The sequence below is a fragment of the Anopheles funestus genome, chromosome 3RL (genome assembly GCF_943734845.2).
Source record: "Anopheles funestus chromosome 3RL, idAnoFuneDA-416_04, whole genome shotgun sequence".
Classification (NCBI taxonomy): domain Eukaryota; kingdom Metazoa; phylum Arthropoda; class Insecta; order Diptera; family Culicidae; genus Anopheles; species Anopheles funestus.
This window is the reverse complement of record NC_064599.1, coordinates 25,039,592-25,061,239: the sequence shown is the minus strand read 5'-3', so window position 1 is coordinate 25,061,239 and position 21,648 is coordinate 25,039,592. Positions and strand designations below refer to the sequence as shown.

The following is a 21,648-nucleotide window of genomic DNA, read 5'->3' as shown; positions in this document are numbered from 1 at the left end:
TCGTGCCAATAAATTGTACAGCACTAACACCCCCTGCAAAGGCGATGATTAGTTAATCAATATTTGTCACAGCTTGATTCTATAATGTCGATGTCGATGTCCAATCAAGACTACTTACATTTTATACAATTTTAAATTATCCCTGTAAAATGATATGAAGTATGAATTTTACAATTGTATAATTTGTTCTGTTAATTTCTGTTCTTGTAAAATTTTAATATTTTCATTAAACTGTTTTCCGTGGGCGAAATAATAATTCAACTGTTTCATTTGTTGAATTTGGCTTGATTTGGCTGGATGTTATTTTGAAGTTTAATTTTCTTTAAACAATTAGGAATTTACTTCCGTGAGGGAGTTGTAAATTATCTAAAAAGAATTTATATTTAAAGACAATATTCTGCCTCAAGCATTTCTGGCGTTTGCTTAAAGTGAAACGCTTGCTGTAATAGGTGGCGACCTCTAGATGTGAGATGTGATATTTAGCTTCACCACTAACAACGATGCGAAACAATGATCCGAAATGCTTTCTCTATTGTTTTTACAAATCAAATTTGTTTTATGATTGTTCATGTTAAAGTTTTATTTGTGCAAATGCATAATTTAACGAAAAACGCTAACCATCCTGCGATTCGTGAGAAGGCATTAACTGTCCACGTGCTACAAAATTATACTTCCTCTCCCCGTGGCTAATCACTAATTTACTACAAAACAAAACCTTATCTAACGCAAATAGGCCGCTGTCAACCCTCTTCGGGTTCGCGTCTATTTTTCTTTGAAATCCCTCTACCGGAGGGAGCCACAAGGCGCAATACAAGGAGGGCCGCCGTTACGTTCGGCAGGTTTGAGATACTGAACACAAGACTAGAGAGTAGGTGGTTTCGATGGATTCAATATGGTGGTTGGTTGAAGGTTCCAAATGACCGGTAAAATCCGAAGAACCATATTGTATAATGAGTATCCGGCGCGATACTGGTTACCTACCCATTCCAAACGTTACTTATCGGCGCTTGTTGATCGCCGTTATCAGAGTGCCGACTGCACGATGGACGCGCAACAGCAGCAGAAAGCCAAGTATCACACCAACAAACATGACGTAGCTGGCGATACCTTCGTAGATGAACCGGGGTGCAAATATCTTCCACACCATCAGATGGCGGCAGTGTAGCGTACAGGCAAACATGGCACAGAATATCTACAACAAAAAGCAAAACGTTAGATGGATTGTTTTTGATAAACGTTATTTGAAAGTTCCTTACCCTAAGGGATTGAAGCAGTATTAATTGGCAACCCGTTTTGAACACGGTTCCAAGAAAGAGTTTTTCATTTTCGTACAGATTCAGCTCACCCTTGGTGATGTCGAAATCGGCCACGATCGTTCCATCGGTCGATTCTTCCACCTTATTTACGGTTACGCTACGATACTCGACACTTCCACCTTCGGAAGTAGTTTTGCGCAGCGTATTCTCTCCTTTCGCGGCTCGCGTTGTCTTTAAAGGTGAGGACGTCGTTGGTCCTGCGACCGGTGTCTTTGGTGTGATCGTTAGCCGTTGTGCTAATGTTGGCCACATGGTGTACACACAAAATGGGACAAAAACAAGCAGTGGAAACAGCACCGACAGTAGAAACGTGACTGAGAACGTGTTGAGTAGTACGAGCAGACCGGAAAGGATGTGGCTACCATCGAAGTGATACGTACGCCCGATAAAGGCCGCATTCCAGTCGATCTGTGACAGGGTGGGTTGATGTGCGGTTGCGAAGAATCCGTACTGTTGCAGTATGATCCAGGTGAGCAGGGTCGGAAAGGAGGGTTGTATGCAGGCTGTCAGGCGGGTAGACGATTGTTCGTACTGCAGGATGGAGGCAATGATGCCGTACGCGACGGCAACACTGTTCACCAGTATTAAGCCCATCGTACCGTGCGATCCGAGCAGAAGGGCAAGTGTTACGGTGAGCAGTGCACCGGCGGAGATAAAAACGGAAGAGTATGCAGTGCCGAGACCGCAGACGATCGGTATCTCGGAAGAGGCAGCATCATCGGTCGATCGTCCACGATAGTTTTCCTTCAGCTGGCGATAAATTTCCGGCGCAACATTGCCTCGTTCGGCGTACAACACGTTCAATACGTCGGTGCGCTTCGGTAGCACGTAAAGTAGCAATGGTGTCCCGATGAGGGCGCCGATCTGTACCAACAACAGTCCGTAAACGATCCACGCGAGTGCATCAACGTGAAGCTGTGGAATCGCGCTCTGAACGCTCGTTTTCGACACGGTAAAGTGTGCACAGGTGCAAACGACAGCAACCGTTGGGCCGTACCGTGCTAATAGGACGTTCAGACTCGTACCGGTAAGATTCCCGCAAGCTCGCAGATACTTCCGTGCGCAAACAATGTACAGTACGAGTGCAACACACGGCACAACATCGATGTCTGCATACGAACCTCGCTTACGATGACCTTCCGTCGGTGACGTTGCGCTCGGCACCTTTACCAGATGGTCCGTACAGTTTGCTTGTTCCTCTCGGCATCGGAAATATCCACCCGAAACGCGAATCAATACCAGCGCAAAGAGTGTCAGCGCCACAAGCTTCACTAACGTTGACTTCCGCAAAGCAATCAATTTTAATCGTGGGAAAGCGAAGCGACCACCCAAACGGTGCAGTTTGTAAAGTGTCGTTAGGAAGAAACCCATCAGCACGTAGGACAATATTTTCTGCTCCTGCACAATGAAACTGTTCGCAAAGAAAACGCACGTGGTGAAGACAAACGAGGCACGCGTTAGTACATTGGCGGAACGCTTCCAGCCGGCCATATTTTCCGTGATCGATACCCAGTGGCGCATGGCGAGCAGGGCCAGCAGCGCAACGCTAGCGATCGATCCGAACAGTATTACACCGTGCTGGGCCGAGCTGAGGCCAAACACCTCGTGGAAAGCGTACCCGGTTTGGGCGGCAAAGAATACTAGCAAAAACGCGTACGATGTCGTTCCCTCCGTAAACATGGCGGCAAGCTGATGGGGTGATGAGTTCACGATCAGTAATGCCATCGCGAAGCAGCCGAGAAACGTGATCAGTAGACCGTGCGAAATGAGCTGCGGATCGAACTTAACCCACACGCGTCGATAGCCCTCGAGAATGCCCTTCAGATAGTGGCGCAAATCGCCCGAGAAGCTTTGAAAGGCGGCCTCGGTATAAACGCTGTTAACGCGCTGTGTCAACATCAGGAACATGTTTTCCTCATCGTCCAGCTCTTGCTCTTGGTCCGGATCTAATGCCACCGCATCGGTCGGTCGGGGTTCACCGTACTGCTGGAAGTAGCTCTGAACTTGGCGTGCATTTTGCCACAGGTGTACCAACGCCAACTGATAGCGAAGGAATGTATCGACACGTGCATCGGGTAGGAGTTGGAACATGATCTGACCGAGGTTGGAGTACGGTATCGGTACACCAAGCATCGTAGCAAGCGTTGGCACTAAATCGATCTGTTGCATCGTATCCGCATGACCATCGTAACCGCGCGTCAGAAGAGGACTTCCTTTGGAGTAAGCGAACAGCAACGATTCCACCTCATCTTCCGTTTCACCGCCGTGGTCACCCGTTTTCGTCATCCCATGGTCACCGATTACAAGCAGCGTCGTACCGTCAGCCATGCGCTCGGTAACGTTGCGAATGACGTCGTTCATTTCCCGCAGCTTACGACGCATCTCATCGTGCGACGGTCCGTACCGGTGTCCACAGTGATCCACTCCGAGAAAATGTGCAACGATAAGATCCCAATCGGTTCGTCCCATTTCACGTGGCAATTGCTTCTCGATCGCACTGTCAACCGTATCGAGATCGTAGATGTTAAAACTCGGATGAGGGTATTCGCGTGTGAACCGGTTCGGGAACAGTTCCGTCCAGGTGCTGTCACCGAGGAAAACCGTCGTGCGGTTCGCCCGTACCAACTGGTCGATCAGATTGTCTTCATTGATTTCGGGCGACGCAAAGTTGGAACCGATATCGATGAAGGTGGGCAAACTGCCGGTCGTTATGCCTTTCAAGCGTTGCATGGTTGTGGTGGGAGGATCGGCCACAAACTTAAGACGCCTGCTATGATCCGGATGCTTACGTAACAGCTCCGACATGATGGGTAGATTGTTTTCGTACGCTGCCGGATGCGTGTTGTCCGGATTGTACAATCCGAAATCGTACCGTAGTGCATCGATTACGAGCAGAATAACACGTGCCTTTGGTGGAAAACAGATGCCTGCGGCAATATCGACATCACGCAGAATGGAAGATACTTTCTCCGCTCCGCTGCATTCACTCTGTGGATAGAAAACATTAACACCCATTAAAAAACAATTCTGATGCGTGATTTACAAAGCCAAATTTTAAGCAACCTTCTGTGTAGAACCATTTTTGCCATCACTTTCGCACCGATACTGGTCGTAATTGATGCAGGTGCTAACGTTTGTCTGGGCCACCCGTGTTAGCAGGAACCCTTTCGAGAACAGATGTATACCGGCACTTATTAACAGTGAAAGCCACACCAGAACGAACACAAAATTTCTACTCTTTGCCATCGTTGTTGCCGGATTGGATGGACTTTCACTGTTTCACGGGCGGCACCTAACCGCAGCAAATCATCTGTAGCGATACAGTGGATTGCACAATAGAGTATGATTAGCGGTCTGCAGGTGGAATGATTGCGACAGGTGGTGGATTTTCTGTCGCAATCCACTATCAGAACAAACAAGCACCTCGCACAAATGCGCTAATTACGGCGATAATAAAGATATTAAGGTTGACGGAAGGTTTCCTTGCGGTTGTGTTTCTTCACTTTGATGAGTCTGTTGTTTCCCTCTCTTTTTATCTAATGCGAATGGGTAGAATGTTTACTAGCGGTGCTGGTATCTCTGTCTATCGTGTTTAAATTCAGCTGTCAATTTAATGCCTCGTTTAGCTGTTTAGGTTGAGAACTCGAAAATAGTTATTTTGCACTGTGGGATGGATGTGGTCAAATCCCATATAAAATAAACCGTTCGCAAAGAATAACAATTCTTTGGTTTGTGACCCCGTCACTAAACGCTTAGCAATTGTCGCGTTTGCGAAAGCAATTCAGGAAAAAAATTTCAAAACTCTATATAAAAAAATTACGAAAAGTCGCTATACGTGTATTTTCCGCAAAAATCGCTATTCGAAGCGCCACGAGATGCCATGACAGTTTTCCATAATGGCGCATTATTATAAAATATTGTATGTTAATGCGAATTTATTGAAATAAGTTTCTTTTCTCTAAAATAATGCTTTCAATAAAAAAAGAATACAAAATAAAAAAAATGTAAAAATTTGAACATTTCCCAAGGCTTTAGGTTTCGCTATTTTTTGGGAAATTTAGCAAAATTTAAAAATTGATTTGTTGTAATGCAAATTTGTTGAAATAAGTTTCTTTTCTCTCAAATAATGCTTTAAATAAAAAAAGAATAAAAAATATTAAAAACATAAAAAAAAGTTTTAAATTTGAAAATCTCCTAAGGCTATAGAACTACCTTTTTTTTGGGAAATTTAGCAACATTTTATAAATTGATTTATTTTAATGCGAGTTGGCTGAAACAAGTTTCTTTTCACTCAAATAATGCTTTATATTAAAAAAAGAATAAAAAATCAGAAAAAAATAAAAAAAAATAAAAATTTGAAAATTTCAAAAGGTTCATTTTTGCACCAATTTTTGCCTATAACTCGGTCGGTATCCAACGGATCGCCAAACTTTAACCTGTGGTCGGTAGATGACACCAATGGCTACATTTTCTTCTTGAACGGCCATGCCCTTAGATGTCTGTGTCGGAATTTATTCGAGGAACCAAGTTCCATACCCTGTTTGAGAAAATCTGAAATTTTCCTCATTTTTAACCAAAGTAACAAAATGTATAAATGTGATATATTTTATTGCGAATTTGTTGCAATAAGTTTGTTTTCACTCAAATAATGCTTTAAATTAAAAAAATAATAAAAAATCAGAAAAAAATTAAAAAAAAAATTCAACTCGAAAATTTCATAAGGCTTACCCCTTACGTTTTTTTGAGAAATTTTGCAAAAAAAATAAAATTGATTTATTTTAATGCCAATTGGTTCAAATAAGTTTGTTTTCGCTCAAATAATGCTTTAAATTAAAAAAAGAATAAAAAATCAGAAAAAAATTTAAACAAATATAAGTTTGAAAATTTCAAAAGGTTCATTTTTGCACCAAGTTTTGCCTATAACTCGGTCGGTATCCAACGGATCGCCAATCTTTAACCTGTGGTCGATAGATGGCACCAATGGCTACATTTTCTTCTTGAACGGCCATGCCCTCAGATGTCTGTGCCAAAAGTTATGCGAGGAACCAAGTTCCTTACCCTGTTTGCGAAAACGTAAAATTTTCCTCATTTTTGCACCAAATTTTGCCTATAACTCGGTCGGTATCCAACGGATCGCCAATCTTTAACCTTTGGTCGATAGATGGCACCAATGGCTACATTTTCTTCTTGGACAGCCATGCCCTCAGATGTCTGTGCCAGAAGTTATGCGAGGAACCAAGTTCCTTACCCTGTTTGATAAAACGTAAAATTTTCCTCATTTTTGCACCAAATTTTGCCTATAACTCGGTCGGTATCCAACGGATCGCCAATCTTTAACCTGTGGTCGATAGATGGCACCAATGGCTACATTTTCTTCTTGGACAGCCATGCTCTCAGATGTCTGTGCCAGAAGTTATGCGAGGAACCAAGTTCCTTACCCTGTTTGAGAAAATGTAAAATTTTCCTCATTTTTCTGCAATTCAGCAAAAATTTTAAATGTGATATATTTTATAGCGAATTTGTTGCAATATGTTTGTTTTCACTCAAATAATGCTTTAAATTAAAAAAAGAATAAAAAATCAGAAAAAAATTTCAAAAAAATTTTCCACTCGAAAATTTCATAAGGCTTACCCCTTACGTTTTTTTTGAGAAATTTTGCAAAAAAAATAAAATTGATTTATTTTAATGCCAATTGGTTGAAATGTGTTTCTTTTCACTCAAGTAATGCTTTATATAAAAAAAGAGTGAAAAATAATAAAAAAATCAAAAAATTCAAAAATATGAAAATTTACTAAGGCTCATTTTTGCACCAAGTTTTGCCTATAACTCGGTCGGTATCCAACGGATCGCCAATCTTTAACCTGTGATCGATAGATGGCACCAATGGCTACGTTTTCTTCTTGGACAGCCATGCTCTCAGATGTCTGTGCCAGAAGTTATGCGACGAACCAAGTTCCTTACCCTGTTTGAGAAAATGTAAAATTTTCCTCATTTTTCTGCAATTCAGCAAAAATTTTAAATGTGATATATTTTATAGCGAATTTGTTGCAATATGTTTGTTTTCACTCAAATAATGCTTTAAATTAAAAAAAAAAAAAAATCAGAAAAAAATTTCAAAAAAATTTTCCACTCGAAAATTTCATAAGGCCCTTACGTTTTTTTTTGAGAAATTTTGCAAAAAAAATAAAATTGATTTATTTTAATGCCAATTGGTTGAAATGTGTTTCTTTTCACTCAAGTAATGCTTTATATAAAAAAAGAGTGAAAAATATTAAAAAAATCAAAAAATTCAAAAATATGAAAATTTACTAAGGCTCATTTTTGCACCAAGTTTTGCCTATAACTCGGTAGGTATCCAACGGATCGCCAATCTTTAATCTGTGGTCGATAGATGGCACCAATGGCTACATTTTCTTCTTGGACGGCCATGACCTCAGATGTCTGTGCCAGAAGTTATGCGAGGAACCAAGTTCCTTACCCTGTTTGAGAAAATGTAAAATTTTCCTCATTTTTCTGCAATTCAGCAAAAATTTTAAATGTGATATATTTTATTGCGAATTTGTTGCAATAAGTTTGTTTTCACTCAAATAATGCTTTAAATTAAAAAAAGAATAAAAAATCAGAAAAAAATTCAAAAAAATTTTCCACTCGAAAATTTCATAAGGCTTACCCCTTACGTTTTTTTTGGGAAATTTTGCAAAAAAAAAATAAAATTGATTTATTTTAATGCCAATTGGTTGAAATGTGTTTCTTTTCACTCAAGTAATGCTTTATATAAAAAAAGAGTGAAAAATAATAAAAAAATCAAAAAATTCAAAAATATGAAAATTTACTAAGGCTCATTTTTGCACCAAGTTTTGCCTATAACTCGGTCGGTATCCAACGGATCGCCAATCTTTAACCTGTGGTCGATAGATGAAACCAATGGCTACATTTTCTTCCTGGACGGCCATGCCCTCAGATGTATGTGCCAGAAGTTATTCGAGAAACCAAGTTCCTTACCCTGTTTGAGAAAATGTAAAATTTTCCTCATTTTTCTGCAATTCAGCAAAAATTTTAAATGTGATATATTTTATTGCGAATTTGTTGCAATAAGTTTGTTTTCACTCAAATAATGCTTTAAATTAAAAAAAGAATAAAAAATCAGAAAAAAATTTCAAAAAAATTTTCCACTCGAAAATTTCATAAGGCTTATCCCTTACGTTTTTTTGAGAAATTTTGCAAAAAAAATTAAATTGATTTATTTTAATGCCAATTGGTTGAAAAACGTTTGTTTTCACTCAAATAATGCTTTAAATAAAAAACAGAATAAAAAATTATAAAATAATAAAAAAAATTAAAAATTAGAAAATTGCATAAGGCTCATTTTTGCTCCAAGTTTTGGCTATAAGTCGGTCGGTATCCAACGGATCGCCAATCTTTAACCTGTGATCGATAGATGGCACCAATGGCTACATTTTCTTCTTGGACAGCCATGCTCTCAGATGTCTGTGCCAGAAAATATGCGAGGAACCAAGTTCCTTACCCTGTTTGATAAAACGTAAAATTTTCCTCATTTTTGCACCAAATTTTGCCTATAACTCGGTCGGTATCCAACGGATCGCCAATCTTTAACCTGTGATCGATAGATGGCACCAATGGCTACATTTTCTTCTTGGACGGCCATGCCCTCAGATGTCTGTGCCAGAAGTTATGCGAGGAACCAAGTTCCTTACCCTGTTTGAGAAAATGTAAAATTTTCCTCATTTTTGAGCAATGTAGCAAAATTTTTAAATGTGATATATTTGAATGCGAATTTGTTGTAATAAGTTTGTTTTCACTCAAATAATGCTTTAAATTAAAAAAAGAATAAAAAATCACAAAAAAATTTCAAAAAAATTTTCCACTCGAAAATTTCATAAGGCTTACCCCTTACGTTTTTTTTGAGAAATTTTGCAAAAAAAATAAAATTGATTTATTTTAATGCCAATTGGTTGAAATGTGTTTCTTTTCACTCAAGTAATGCTTTATATAAAAAAAGAGTGAAAAATAATAAAAAAATCAAAAAATTCAAAAAAATGAAAATTTACTAAGGTTCATTTTTGCACCAAGTTTTGCCTATAACTCGGTCGGTATCCAACGGATTGCCAATCTTTAACCTGTGATCGATAGATGGCACCAATGGCTACGTTTTCTTCTTGGACAGCCATGCTCTCAGATGTCTGTGCCAGAAGTTATGCGAGGAACCAAGTTCCTTACCCTGTTTGAGAAAATGTAAAATTTTCCTCATTTTTCTGCAATTCAGCAAAAATTTTAAATGTGATATATTTTATAGCGAATTTGTTGCAATATGTTTGTTTTCACTCAAATAATGCTTTAAATTAAAAAAAGAATAAAAAATCAGAAAAAAATTTCAAAAAAATTTTCCACTCGAAAATTTCATAAGGCTTACCCCTTACGTTTTTTTTGAGAAATTTTGCAAAAAAAATAAAATTGATTTATTTTAATGCCAATTGGTTGAAATGTGTTTCTTTTCACTCAAGTAAAGCTTTATATAAAAAAAGAGTGAAAAATAATAAAAAAATCAAAAAATTCAAAAATATGAAAATTTACTAAGGCTCATTTTTGCACCAAGTTTTGCCTATAACTCGGTCGGTATCCAACGGATCGCCAATCTTTAACCTGTGATCGATAGATGGCACCAATGGCTACGTTTTCTTCTTGGACAGCCATGCTCTCAGATGTCTGTGCCAGAAGTTATGCGACGAACCAAGTTCCTTACCCTGTTTGAGAAAATGTAAAATTTTCCTCATTTTTCTGCAATTCAGCAAAAATTTTAAATGTGATATATATTTTATAGCGAATTTGTTGCAATATGTTTGTTTTCACTCAAATAATGCTTTAAATTAAAAAAAGAATAAAAAATCAGAAAAAAATTTCAAAAAAATTTTCCACTCGAAAATTTCATAAGGCTTACCCCTTACGTTTTTTTTTGAGAAATTTTGCAAAAAAAATAAAATTGATTTATTTTAATGCCAATTGGTTGAAATGTGTTTCTTTTCACTCAAGTAATGCTTTATATAAAAAAAGAGTGAAAAATAATAAAAAAATCAAAAAATTCAAAAATATGAAAATTTACTAAGGCTCATTTTTGCACCAAGTTTTGCCTATAACTCGGTCGGTATCCAACGGATCGCCAATCTTTAACCTGTGGTCGATAGATGGCACCAATGGCTACATTTTCTTCTTGGACGGCCATGCCTTCAAATGTCTGTGCCAGAAGTTATTCGAGGAACCAAGTTCCTTACTCTGTTTGAGAAAATGTAAAATTTTCCTCATTTTTGCACCAAGTTTTGCCTATAACTCGGTCGGTATCCAACGGATCGCCAATCTTTAACCTGTGGTCGATAGATGGCACCAATGGCTACATTTTCTTCTTGGACGGCCATGCCTTCAAATGTCTGTGCCAGAAGTTATTCGAGGAACCAAGTTCCTTACCCTGTTTGAGAAAATGTAAAATTTTCCTCATTTTTGCACCAAATTTTGCCTATAACTCGGTCGGTATCCAACGGATCGCCAATCTTTAACCTGTGGTCGATAGATGGCACCAATGGCTACATTTTCTTCTTGGACAGCCATGCTCTCAGATGTCTGTGCCAGAAGTTATGCGAGGAACCAAGTTCCTTACCCTGTTTGAGAAAATGTAAAATTTTCCTCATTTTTCTGCAATTCAGCAAAAATTTTAAATGTGATATATTTTATAGCGAATTTGTTGCAATATGTTTGTTTTCACTCAAATAATGCTTTAAATTAAAAAAAGAATAAAAAATCAGAAAAAAAATTCAAAAAAAATTTCCACTCGAAAATTTCATAAGGCTTACCCCTTACGTTTTTTTTGAGAAATTTTGCAAAAAAAATAAAATTGATTTATTTTAATGCCAATTGGTTGAAATGTGTTTCTTTTCACTCAAGTAATGCTTTATATAAAAAAAGAGTGAAAAATAATAAAAAAATCAAAAAATTCAAAAATATGAAAATTTACTAAGGCTCATTTTTGCACCAAGTTTTGCCTATAACTCGGTCGGTATCCAACGGATCGCCAATCTTTAACCTGTGGTCGATAGATGAAACCAATGGCTACATTTTCTTCCTGGACGGCCATGCCCTCAGATGTATGTGCCAGAAGTTATTCGAGAAACCAAGTTCCTTACCCTGTTTGAGAAAATGTAAAATTTTCCTCATTTTTCTGCAATTCAGCAAAAATTTTAAATGTGATATATTTTATTGCGAATTTGTTGCAATAAGTTTGTTTTCACTCAAATAATGCTTTAAATTAAAAAAAGAATAAAAAATCAGAAAAAAATTTCAAAAAAATTTTCCACTCGAAAATTTCATAAGGCTTATCCCTTACGTTTTTTTTGAGAAATTTTGCAAAAAAAATTATTAGGTGTATTAATGTGTTCGTGCGGTTTTGGTATTAATGCTCCCATTTATTTATTACATATTTATTGAATCTGGCAACACTGCCAATTTGAAGTGTCATTATTGGGCTACAATATCCACTATCTGTCATTTTGATAAATAGTAAATAACATAGTATCTGCGAGCACCGAACATGGCATCATTTGTACCAAATAATGTGTTTTTGCGGGGAGTTTTGCTTCATTATTTCAATATGAAGAAAAAGGCTGCCGAAAGTCATAAAATTTTGGTAGAAGTGTATGGTGACCATGCTCTAGCTGAACGAACGTGTCAGAAGTGGTTTGCACGGTTCAAAAGTGGCAATTTTGATTTGGAAGATGAGGAGCGTTCCGGAGGACCACGAAAGTTTGAGGATGGAGAATTAGAGGCAATACTGGATGAAGATCCATCACAAAACCAAAAAACACTTGCACAGACACTGGGAGTGGCTCAGCCAACCATTTCTCTTCGATTAAAAGCAATGGGAATGATCCGGAAGGTGGGAAATTGGTTGCCCTATGACCTGAAGCCAAGAGACGTCGAACGCCGTTTGTTCACTTGTGAACAACTGCTCCAAAGGCAAGAGCGGAAGGGATTTTTGCATCGAATAGTGACTGGTGATGAAAAGTGGGTACATTACGATAATCCAAAACGTCGTGCAACGTATGGATACCCCGGACATGCCACATCATCGACAGCCAAGCCGAATATTCATGGCGCGAAGATCATGGTGGGACCAGCTGGGTGTGGTGTATTATGAGCTGCTACAACCAAACGAAAAGATCACTGGGGAGGTCTATAGACGACAATTGATGCGTTTAAGCCGTGCTTTGAAAGAAAAAAGACCACAATACGCCGATAGACACGACAAAGTCATATTGCTACATGACAATGCCAGGCCACATATAGCGGTACCGGTTAAAAATTATTTAAAAACACTCAAATGGGATGTCCTACCCCACCCGCCGTATAGCCCAGACATTGCCCCTTCTGATTACTATTTGTTCCGGTCGATGGAACACAGCCTGGCTGACCAGCAGTTCCATAATCACCAAGAAGTGCAAAAATGGATGGAGGATTGGTTAGCGGCCAAACCGCCATCTTTTTTCCGCGACGGGATCAGAAAGTTGCCTGAAAGGTGGAAGAAGGTTGTGGAAAGTGACGGACAGTATTTTGAAAATTGAATAAATTACCATTTCGCCAAAATAGAGCCCAAAACTTTGGTTAAAAACCGCACGAACACATTAATACTCCTAATAAATTGATTTATTTTAATGCCAATTGGTTGAAAAACGTTTGTTTTCACTCAAATAATGCTTTAAATAAAAAACAGAATAAAAAATTATAAAATAATAAAAAAAATTAAAAATTAGAAAATTGCATAAGGCTCATTTTTGCTCCAAGTTTTGGCTATAAGTCGGTCGGTATCCAACGGATCGCCAATCTTTGAACTGTGGTCGATAGATGGCACCAATGGCTACATTTTCTTCTTGGACGGCCATGCCCTCAGATGTCTGTGCCAGAAGTTATGCGAGGAACCAAGTTCCTTACCCTGTTTGAGAAAATGTAAAATTTTCCTCATTTTTGAGCAATGTAGCAAAATTTTTAAATGTGATATATTTTATTGCGAATTTGTTGCAATAAGTTTGTTTTCACTCAAATAATGCTTTAAATTAAAAAAAGAATAAAAAATCACAAAAAAATTTCAAAAAAATTTTCCACTCGAAAATTTCATAAGGCTTACCCCTTACGTTTTTTTTGAGAAATTTTGCAAAAAAAATAAAATTGATTTATTTTAATGCCAATTGGTTGAAATGTGTTTCTTTTCACTCAAGTAATGCTTTATATAAAAAAAGAGTGAAAAATAATAAAAAAATCAAAAAATTCAAAAAAATGAAAATTTACTAAGGTTCATTTTTGCACCAAGTTTTGCCTATAACTCGGTCGGTATCCAACGGATTGCCAATCTTTAACCTGTGATCGATAGATGGCACCAATGGCTACGTTTTCTTCTTGGACAGCCATGCTCTCAGATGTCTGTGCCAGAAGTTATGCGAGGAACCAAGTTCCTTACCCTGTTTGAGAAAATGTAAAATTTTCCTCATTTTTCTGCAATTCAGCAAAAATTTTAAATGTGATATATTTTATAGCGAATTTGTTGCAATATGTTTGTTTTCACTCAAATAATGCTTTAAATTAAAAAAAGAATAAAAAATCAGAAAAAAATTTCAAAAAAATTTTCCACTCGAAAATTTCATAAGGCTTACCCCTTACGTTTTTTTTGAGAAATTTTGCAAAAAAAATAAAATTGATTTATTTTAATGCCAATTGGTTGAAATGTGTTTCTTTTCACTCAAGTAAAGCTTTATATAAAAAAGAGTGAAAAATAATAAAAAAATCAAAAAATTCAAAAATATGAAAATTTACTAAGGCTCATTTTTGCACCAAGTTTTGCCTATAACTCGGTCGGTATCCAACGGATCGCCAATCTTTAACCTGTGATCGATAGATGGCACCAATGGCTACGTTTTCTTCTTGGACAGCCATGCTCTCAGATGTCTGTGCCAGAAGTTATGCGACGAACCAAGTTCCTTACCCTGTTTGAGAAAATGTAAAATTTTCCTCATTTTTCTGCAATTCAGCAAAAATTTTAAATGTGATATATATTTTATAGCGAATTTGTTGCAATATGTTTGTTTTCACTCAAATAATGCTTTAAATTAAAAAAAGAATAAAAAATCAGAAAAAAATTTCAAAAAAATTTTCCACTCGAAAATTTCATAAGGCTTACCCCTTACGTTTTTTTTTGAGAAATTTTGCAAAAAAAATAAAATTGATTTATTTTAATGCCAATTGGTTGAAATGTGTTTCTTTTCACTCAAGTAATGCTTTATATAAAAAAAGAGTGAAAAATAATAAAAAAATCAAAAAATTCAAAAATATGAAAATTTACTAAGGCTCATTTTTGCACCAAGTTTTGCCTATAACTCGGTCGGTATCCAACGGATCGCCAATCTTTAACCTGTGGTCGATAGATGGCACCAATGGCTACATTTTCTTCTTGGACGGCCATGCCTTCAAATGTCTGTGCCAGAAGTTATTCGAGGAACCAAGTTCCTTACCCTGTTTGAGAAAATGTAAAATTTTCCTCATTTTTGCACCAAGTTTTGCCTATAACTCGGTCGGTATCCAACGGATCGCCAATCTTTAACCTGTGGTCGATAGATGGCACCAATGGCTACATTTTCTTCTTGGACGGCCATGCCTTCAAATGTCTGTGCCAGAAGTTATTCGAGGAACCAAGTTCCTTACCCTGTTTGAGAAAATGTAAAATTTTCCTCATTTTTGCACCAAATTTTGCCTATAACTCGGTCGGTATCCAACGGATCGCCAATCTTTAACCTGTGGTCGATAGATGGCACCAATGGCTACATTTTCTTCTTGGACAGCCATGCTCTCAGATGTCTGTGCCAGAAGTTATGCGAGGAACCAAGTTCCTTACCCTGTTTGAGAAAATGTAAAATTTTCCTCATTTTTCTGCAATTCAGCAAAAATTTTAAATGTGATATATTTTATAGCGAATTTGTTGCAATATGTTTGTTTTCACTCAAATAATGCTTTAAATTAAAAAAAGAATAAAAAATCAGAAAAAAAATTCAAAAAAATTTTCCACTCGAAAATTTCATAAGGCTTACCCCTTACGTTTTTTTTGAGAAATTTTGCAAAAAAAAATTAAATTGATTTATTTTAATGCCAATTGGTTGAAATGTGTTTCTTTTCACTCAAGTAATGCTTTATATAAAAAAAGAGTAAAAAATAATAAAAAAATCAAAAAATTCAAAAATATGAAAATTTACTAAGGCTCATTTTTGCACCAAGTTTTGCCTATAACTCGGTCGGTATCCAACGGATCGCCAATCTTTAACCTGTGATCGATAGATGGCACCAATGGCTACGTTTTCTTCTTGGACAGCCATGCTCTCAGATGTCTGTGCCAGAAGTTATGCGACGAACCAAGTTCCTTACCCTGTTTGAGAAAATGTAAAATTTTCCTCATTTTTCTGCAATTCAGCAAAAATTTTAAATGTGATATATTTTATAGCGAATTTGTTGCAATATGTTTGTTTTCACTCAAATAATGCTTTAAATTAAAAAAAGAATAAAAAATCAGAAAAAAATTTCAAAAAAATTTTCCACTCGAAAATTTCATAAGGCTTACCCCTTACGTTTTTTTTTGAGAAATTTTGCAAAAAAAATAAAATTGATTTATTTTAATGCCAATTGGTTGAAATGTGTTTCTTTTCACTCAAGTAATGCTTTATATAAAAAAAGAGTGAAAAATAATAAAAAAATCAAAAAATTCAAAAATATGAAAATTTACTAAGGCTCATTTTTGCACCAAGTTTTGCCTATAACTCGGTCGGTATCCAACGGATCGCCAACCTTTAATCTGTGGTCGATAGATGGCACCAATGGCTACATTTTCTTCTTGGACGGCCATGACCTCAGATGTCTGTGCCAGAAGTTATGCGAGGAACCAAGTTCCTTACCCTGTTTGAGAAAATGTAAAATTTTCCTCATTTTTCTGCAATTCAGCAAAAATTTTAAATGTGATATATTTTATAGCGAATTTGTTGCAATAAGTTTGTTTTCACTCAAATAATGCTTTAAATTAAAAAAAGAATAAAAAATCAGAAAAAAATTCAAAAAAAATTTCCACTCGAAAATTTCATAAGGCTTACCCCTTACGTTTTTTTTGGGAAATTTTGCAAAAAAAAATTAAATTGATTTATTTTAATGCCAATTGGTTGAAATGTGTTTCTTTTCACTCAAGTAATGCTTTATATAAAAAAAGAGTGAAAAATAATAAAAAAATCAAAAAATTCAAAAATATGAAAATTTACTAAGGCTCATTTTTGCACCAAGTTTTGCCTATAACTCGGTCGGTATCCAACGGATCGCCAATCTTTAACCTGTGGTCGATAGATGAAACCAATGGCTACATTTTCTTCCTGGACGGCCATGCCCTCAGATGTATGTGCCAGAAGTTATTCGAGAAACCAAGTTCCTTACCCTGTTTGAGAAAATGTAAAATTTTCCTCATTTTTCTGCAATTCAGCAAAAATTTTAAATGTGATATATTTTATTGCGAATTTGTTGCAATAAGTTTGTTTTCACTCAAATAATGCTTTAAATTGAAAAAAGAATAAAAATCAGAAAAAAATTTCAAAAAAATTTTCCACTCGAAAATTTCATAAGGCTTACCCCTTACGTTTTTTTTTGAGAAATTTTGCAAAAAAATTAAATTGATTTATTTTAATGCCAATTGGTTGAAAAACGTTTGTTTTCACTCAAATAATGCTTTAAATAAAAAACAGAATAAAAAATTATAAAATAATAAAAAAAATTAAAAATTAGAAAATTGCATAAGGCTCATTTTTGCTCCAAGTTTTGCCTATAACTCGGTCGGTATCCAACGGATCGCCAATCTTTAACCTGTGATCGATAGATGGCACCAATGGCTACGTTTTCTTCTTGGACAGCCATGCTCTCAGATGTCTGTGCCAGAAGTTATGCGAGGAACCAAGTTCCTTACCCTGTTTGAGAAAATGTAAAATTTTCCTCATTTTTCTGCAATTCAGCAAAATTTTTAAATGTGATATATTTGAATGCGAATTTGTTGTAATATGTTTGTTTTCACTCAAATAATGCTTTAAATTGAAAAAAGAATAAAAATCAGAAAAAAATTTCAAAAAAATTTTCCACTCGAAAATTTCATAAGGCTTACCCCTTACGTTTTTTTTTGGGAAATTTTGCAAAAAAAATTAAATTGATTTATTTTAATGCCACTTGGTTCAAATAAGTTTCTTTTCACTCAAATAATGCTTTAAATTAAAAAAAGAATAAAAAATCAGAAAAAAATTTCAAAAAAAATTTCCACTCGAAAATTTCATAAGGCTTACCCCTTACGTTTTTTTTGGGAAATTTTGCAAAAAAAATTAAATTGATTTATTTTAAAGCAAGTTGGTTGAAATAAGTTGTTTTTCACTCAAATAATGGTTTAAACTAAAAAAAAGAACAAAAAATAATAAAAAAATTAAAAAAGTCTAGAGGCCACCTAGCGAAACGAAAAGTAGCGGTAAACCTATTCTCATACCTAACGAACGGTCAGCGAAAATTTCATACGGTTCAGCCGTTTAAGAAGAGTTTGCACACTAACACCGCGACACGAGAATTTTATATACCTATATAGATATAGATAAATAGTAAATAAGTAGTATTTATCAAAGAATAAATAGTGTAAAAGTAGTCATCCAAGCATGTATGATTAGCACTCGCATCTTTCCTTGCATTGAAGTCTTTCTTACCACAGGCCTGTAATATTGTTTCGGTTAAGAAAAAGGCATCGAAACGAAAGGGTAACACTAATTTCGATAACATGCAAGAAAAGAAAAGTATGAATTAAGATGTGATTGAAAGCAATTTAAATTTCTTTCAATTTTCCTATTTCCCGACTTGTGCAAATGTAATTGTGATGAGTAAAGTAAACCTTAAATCACCATATAATAGTCATATATTTCTATATTTTATTTCATTTTTTCGCATCGGACTTAAATGGGAAGTTGTGGGGGAGGAAAAGGGAGGTAGGTAGAGGGAAATTCCACATTTGATCGTGTGTTCATTTGTATTTGTATCCCTAGCTCTGTGTAGCTTTGTTCACGTTTATTTATCGTTATAATTATTCAAAGTTCAGTTTCATAATCAGTTTTTATCCACGTTTTGATCAAACACATTTACACTTAAAAACAAAACCTATCCGTAGAAAGTGCGTATTCGACTGCATCATCCACTATTCGTTTACGACCCCCCCAAATAAAGAAGATAACAGTGAATGTGCTAACCGTGCGCTAATGAGAGCCTAGTGCATTGAGAGCGAGTTATATATATATATATATATTTAGATGTATATGCATAAGAGATGAAAATTTTGCAAAGCTTTATACAGTTTTGTTTTGTTTCGTTTCTGTGGTCAGCGTAATTCAGCGTAGTTATTAAGGAAAAAAAAATGTTGTCAAATGTGTTTCCCTTACTCTGACCGCCGAACGACGATTCCTTGTAGTGAATCGAACGGCACAACATACAATTGGCATTTAATTCACTTTTCCGCGTTTCGATATATGCAAACGATCGCTACAATTAGCACTCTCCACGTTTCATGATTATACATGATCGCAACATATTTTGTTTTTCTTTATAATAATATCGCTTCCATTGAATTTGGCGGATTGCATGTCCGTGTGTGAATGTGTGACCGTGTATTTTTTTGTTTATTACATTATTTTTCTTGTTAAATACAGCTTTTGTAAATATTTTGTTGTTTTCCATCGTACATAGTAGGAGAATTTGTTGCATTATGTTTTGTATCTCTGCTCGCGCGCATTCGGTGCGAGCGCTCTCACGGTCCGAATTGAAGATCATTTTAGATTGGTAGCCTTTTTGTTTTTTGTTTTAAACGATTTCTACTCATATCATCATCATCTCGTACAAAAGTGTCCTCCTTTCGTCAAGCTATCGAATTCGGTTCGGAAGCAAATGGATAGAAATAGAATTGCTAAAACCAAACCTTAACCGGTGCTACAATAACTGGGGCCAATAAAAAGGGAAGGATGTGTTTGTGCACTGTTCCGTTTCACCGTTTCACGCTCTATCGTCACACGCTCTTTTAAGCTACTTCCTGAACGAGAGAGAAAAAAAGGACTGTACGAGTAGATTGTAACATATTTACACTTACATTTATAACATGCTTTCGTTTCGTTCCTTCTTGGGGACTGTGTGTTCTGTGTGTGTGTGTGTGGGAAGGGGGACGATCTAAAGAAACGGCAACTATCTGCTACGGATGATATAGAAAACGATTGTTTAAACACACGTACCGCGCTTAAATGTAAATGCACCCGCATTTTGTTTGTTTGCTAGCCGACGAGAGTAAGCGAGCCACAATGTTCGGTGTTCGGTGATTTCAATGCTTTACACACAATTGATTGTTCGTTGCGTCCGTTTTGCCTTGACACACGGGCAAATTCACAAATCTTGCCTTTTAATCTCGTTGTGTTCGTCTTGGTGTTCGATTTAAACTCAAATAAACAAGAAAAAACAAAGAATAGCAAGGAATCTATCTTTTAAGAAACAAAAAAAAAGCCAGACTCAGTACCATATTGTGGTTGTTTTCACACACACGGTTAATCAACGGAACTGTTCCTCTCATTTGGATTTGATGAACGTAAATTTTCCTAATTTTGTTTTGCTGCCGGAATGATACGTGGATGAGTTGGACCGTTTTACCTCCTGCGGCACTAATCTCTAAGCTTAGGCCTGCCAGCTTACACGAGCGGGCAAAGCTGCCCGGGAGGAGCAACAATAAGTGCGTAATTAAATTATTCGTCGCAAGGGAAGCAACACCCACAACAGTGGAAGAATATACAGGAAATTAATGGCTCCTATGCCAATCGTGTGATGTTCATAAACTAAAACAGTGAGTTTGATTAGGTTTTCCGATTACAAAACACTAGCAACAAAAGATGTTTTTTTTCTTTTGTATTTTTTTTGAAAAAAAAAACCCGCAAAATTCATGTTAACATGCTAAGTGTTCCGTAATTTCATCAAGATCAAGTATAAACGACACTTCGGTACACACACACACAAACAAAAAAAAATAGACCATCAAACTAATATTACAGCACGAAAAAAGAAAGAAGATCGCATCTATTATGTGTAATAACAAAACAAAACATAAACACGAAATACCTAACCAGAAAGTGTGTAGTCTCTTCGACATACGTACCACGCATGGATCCAACTTGATTGATCGGCGCACGATTGACATCAACCTAATATGCTTATGCGGCTTCTACCATCAGTCCGATTACGTGTCACTGCCACGCCACAAGGCCCCCCCGGGAAAGGGGGATGAAAAGTGCTTCGAATCGGGCCCTCAAGCTTCACTAACTAATACACACGCTTCGCTTCGTCCATCGACCGGTTGTGCGCGCTCGTGACACTTCCTACGTAAACCTATTTAATACGCAATTACATATGTAAATGTATGAGAGCTAATGTGACTGAATGTGTGTGTGTGTGTGTGTGTGTGTGTGTGTGTGTGTGTGTGTGTGTGTGTGTGTGTGTGTGTGTGTGTGTGTGTTGTGTGGTTGTGGGTCTCTACGAGATGAATTCGCGATCGTAGAAAATCTAAATAAATAGTCCAAACATACTGTGCCCACTCTGCTGCAGCAGAGATCATATGCTCCCGATGAGTGATGTTGTAGTAGCAGCAGCAGTATCCGGAAACAGCGGAAACATCAATCTGGATATGGTGGTTACGGGAGGACAACAACGGTAGTGAGCGGTAGTGTGTGTGTGGATAGAAAAGAGAAAAAAACGGATCCAGAACCCGCCTGTTTTGTTACTTCCGGCGGGGATTTGCTACTGTCCCACCGTTGGCTGTAACCGCGTGGCCTTGGTTGTTGCTGATGACGGTGATGAGAGACGTGGTTTTTGTTTCTGGCATCGCGCTCTGGGCAGCGACGATGGTAGATCGTTAATGCGGCAGGACATTTATCAGAATGGTGCCGCCTCCTTGTATTCACTTGGGTCCATGGTGAAGAAATCTTCCAGCTTCCACTGGAGCGTTTCGAACGTGGGCCGTCGCATCGGATCCTTGTTCCAGCACTCGAGCATTATCTCGTACAGTGGTGTGTTGCAGTTCTGTGGCTGTGGCATGCGGTACCCGTGCTCGACCTGTGTCAATACTTCCGCATTCGTCATGCCTGGAAAATTGCAAAACAAAAAACAGAATGTTAGTAAATAACCCGAAAACAATGCGTTCAACACGAACACT

The 21,648-nt window shown here is 36.8% G+C and overlaps 2 protein-coding genes and 1 long non-coding RNA gene across 14 annotated transcripts in view; all 3 read right to left on the bottom strand.

Annotated features, from left to right (window-relative positions):
* Positions 1 to 562: 562 nt before the first annotated feature.
* Positions 563 to 5,118, bottom strand: LOC125768793 (GPI ethanolamine phosphate transferase 3). Of its 2 annotated transcripts, XM_049436910.1 has the most exons (4): positions 4,740 to 5,118; positions 4,380 to 4,626; positions 1,257 to 4,304; positions 563 to 1,192 (listed from the first exon to the last, which is right to left on the bottom strand). In XM_049436910.1, the coding sequence occupies exons 2-4, from the start codon at positions 4,560 to 4,562 to the stop codon at positions 998 to 1,000; spliced, it is 3,426 nt and encodes a 1,141-aa protein (XP_049292867.1). In that variant the 5' UTR covers positions 4,563 to 4,626; positions 4,740 to 5,118; the 3' UTR covers positions 563 to 997. The 2 variants fall into 2 exon arrangements, with proteins under 2 accessions (XP_049292867.1, XP_049292866.1); XM_049436909.1 differs by having other exon boundaries at positions 4,380 to 5,118.
* Positions 5,119 to 6,639: 1,521 nt separating this feature from the next.
* Positions 6,640 to 10,744, bottom strand: LOC125768803 (uncharacterized). The gene is made up of 3 exons (XR_007418965.1): positions 8,932 to 10,744; positions 7,749 to 8,741; positions 6,640 to 7,231 (listed from the first exon to the last, which is right to left on the bottom strand). It is a non-coding gene; the product is annotated as an uncharacterized LOC125768803 (long non-coding RNA).
* Positions 10,745 to 18,320: 7,576 nt separating this feature from the next.
* The window catches only part of LOC125768792 (tyrosine-protein kinase Src42A), a 92,940-nt gene continuing 89,612 nt past the window's right edge, over positions 18,321 to 21,648 (bottom strand). For all 11 annotated transcript variants that reach the window (XM_049436905.1, XM_049436906.1, XM_049436903.1 and 8 more), the window contains one exon: positions 18,321 to 21,577. In XM_049436905.1, coding sequence (XP_049292862.1) covers positions 21,369 to 21,577 — 209 coding nt within the window. In that variant the 3' untranslated portion in view covers positions 18,321 to 21,368. The remainder of the gene's footprint in view (positions 21,578 to 21,648) is intronic.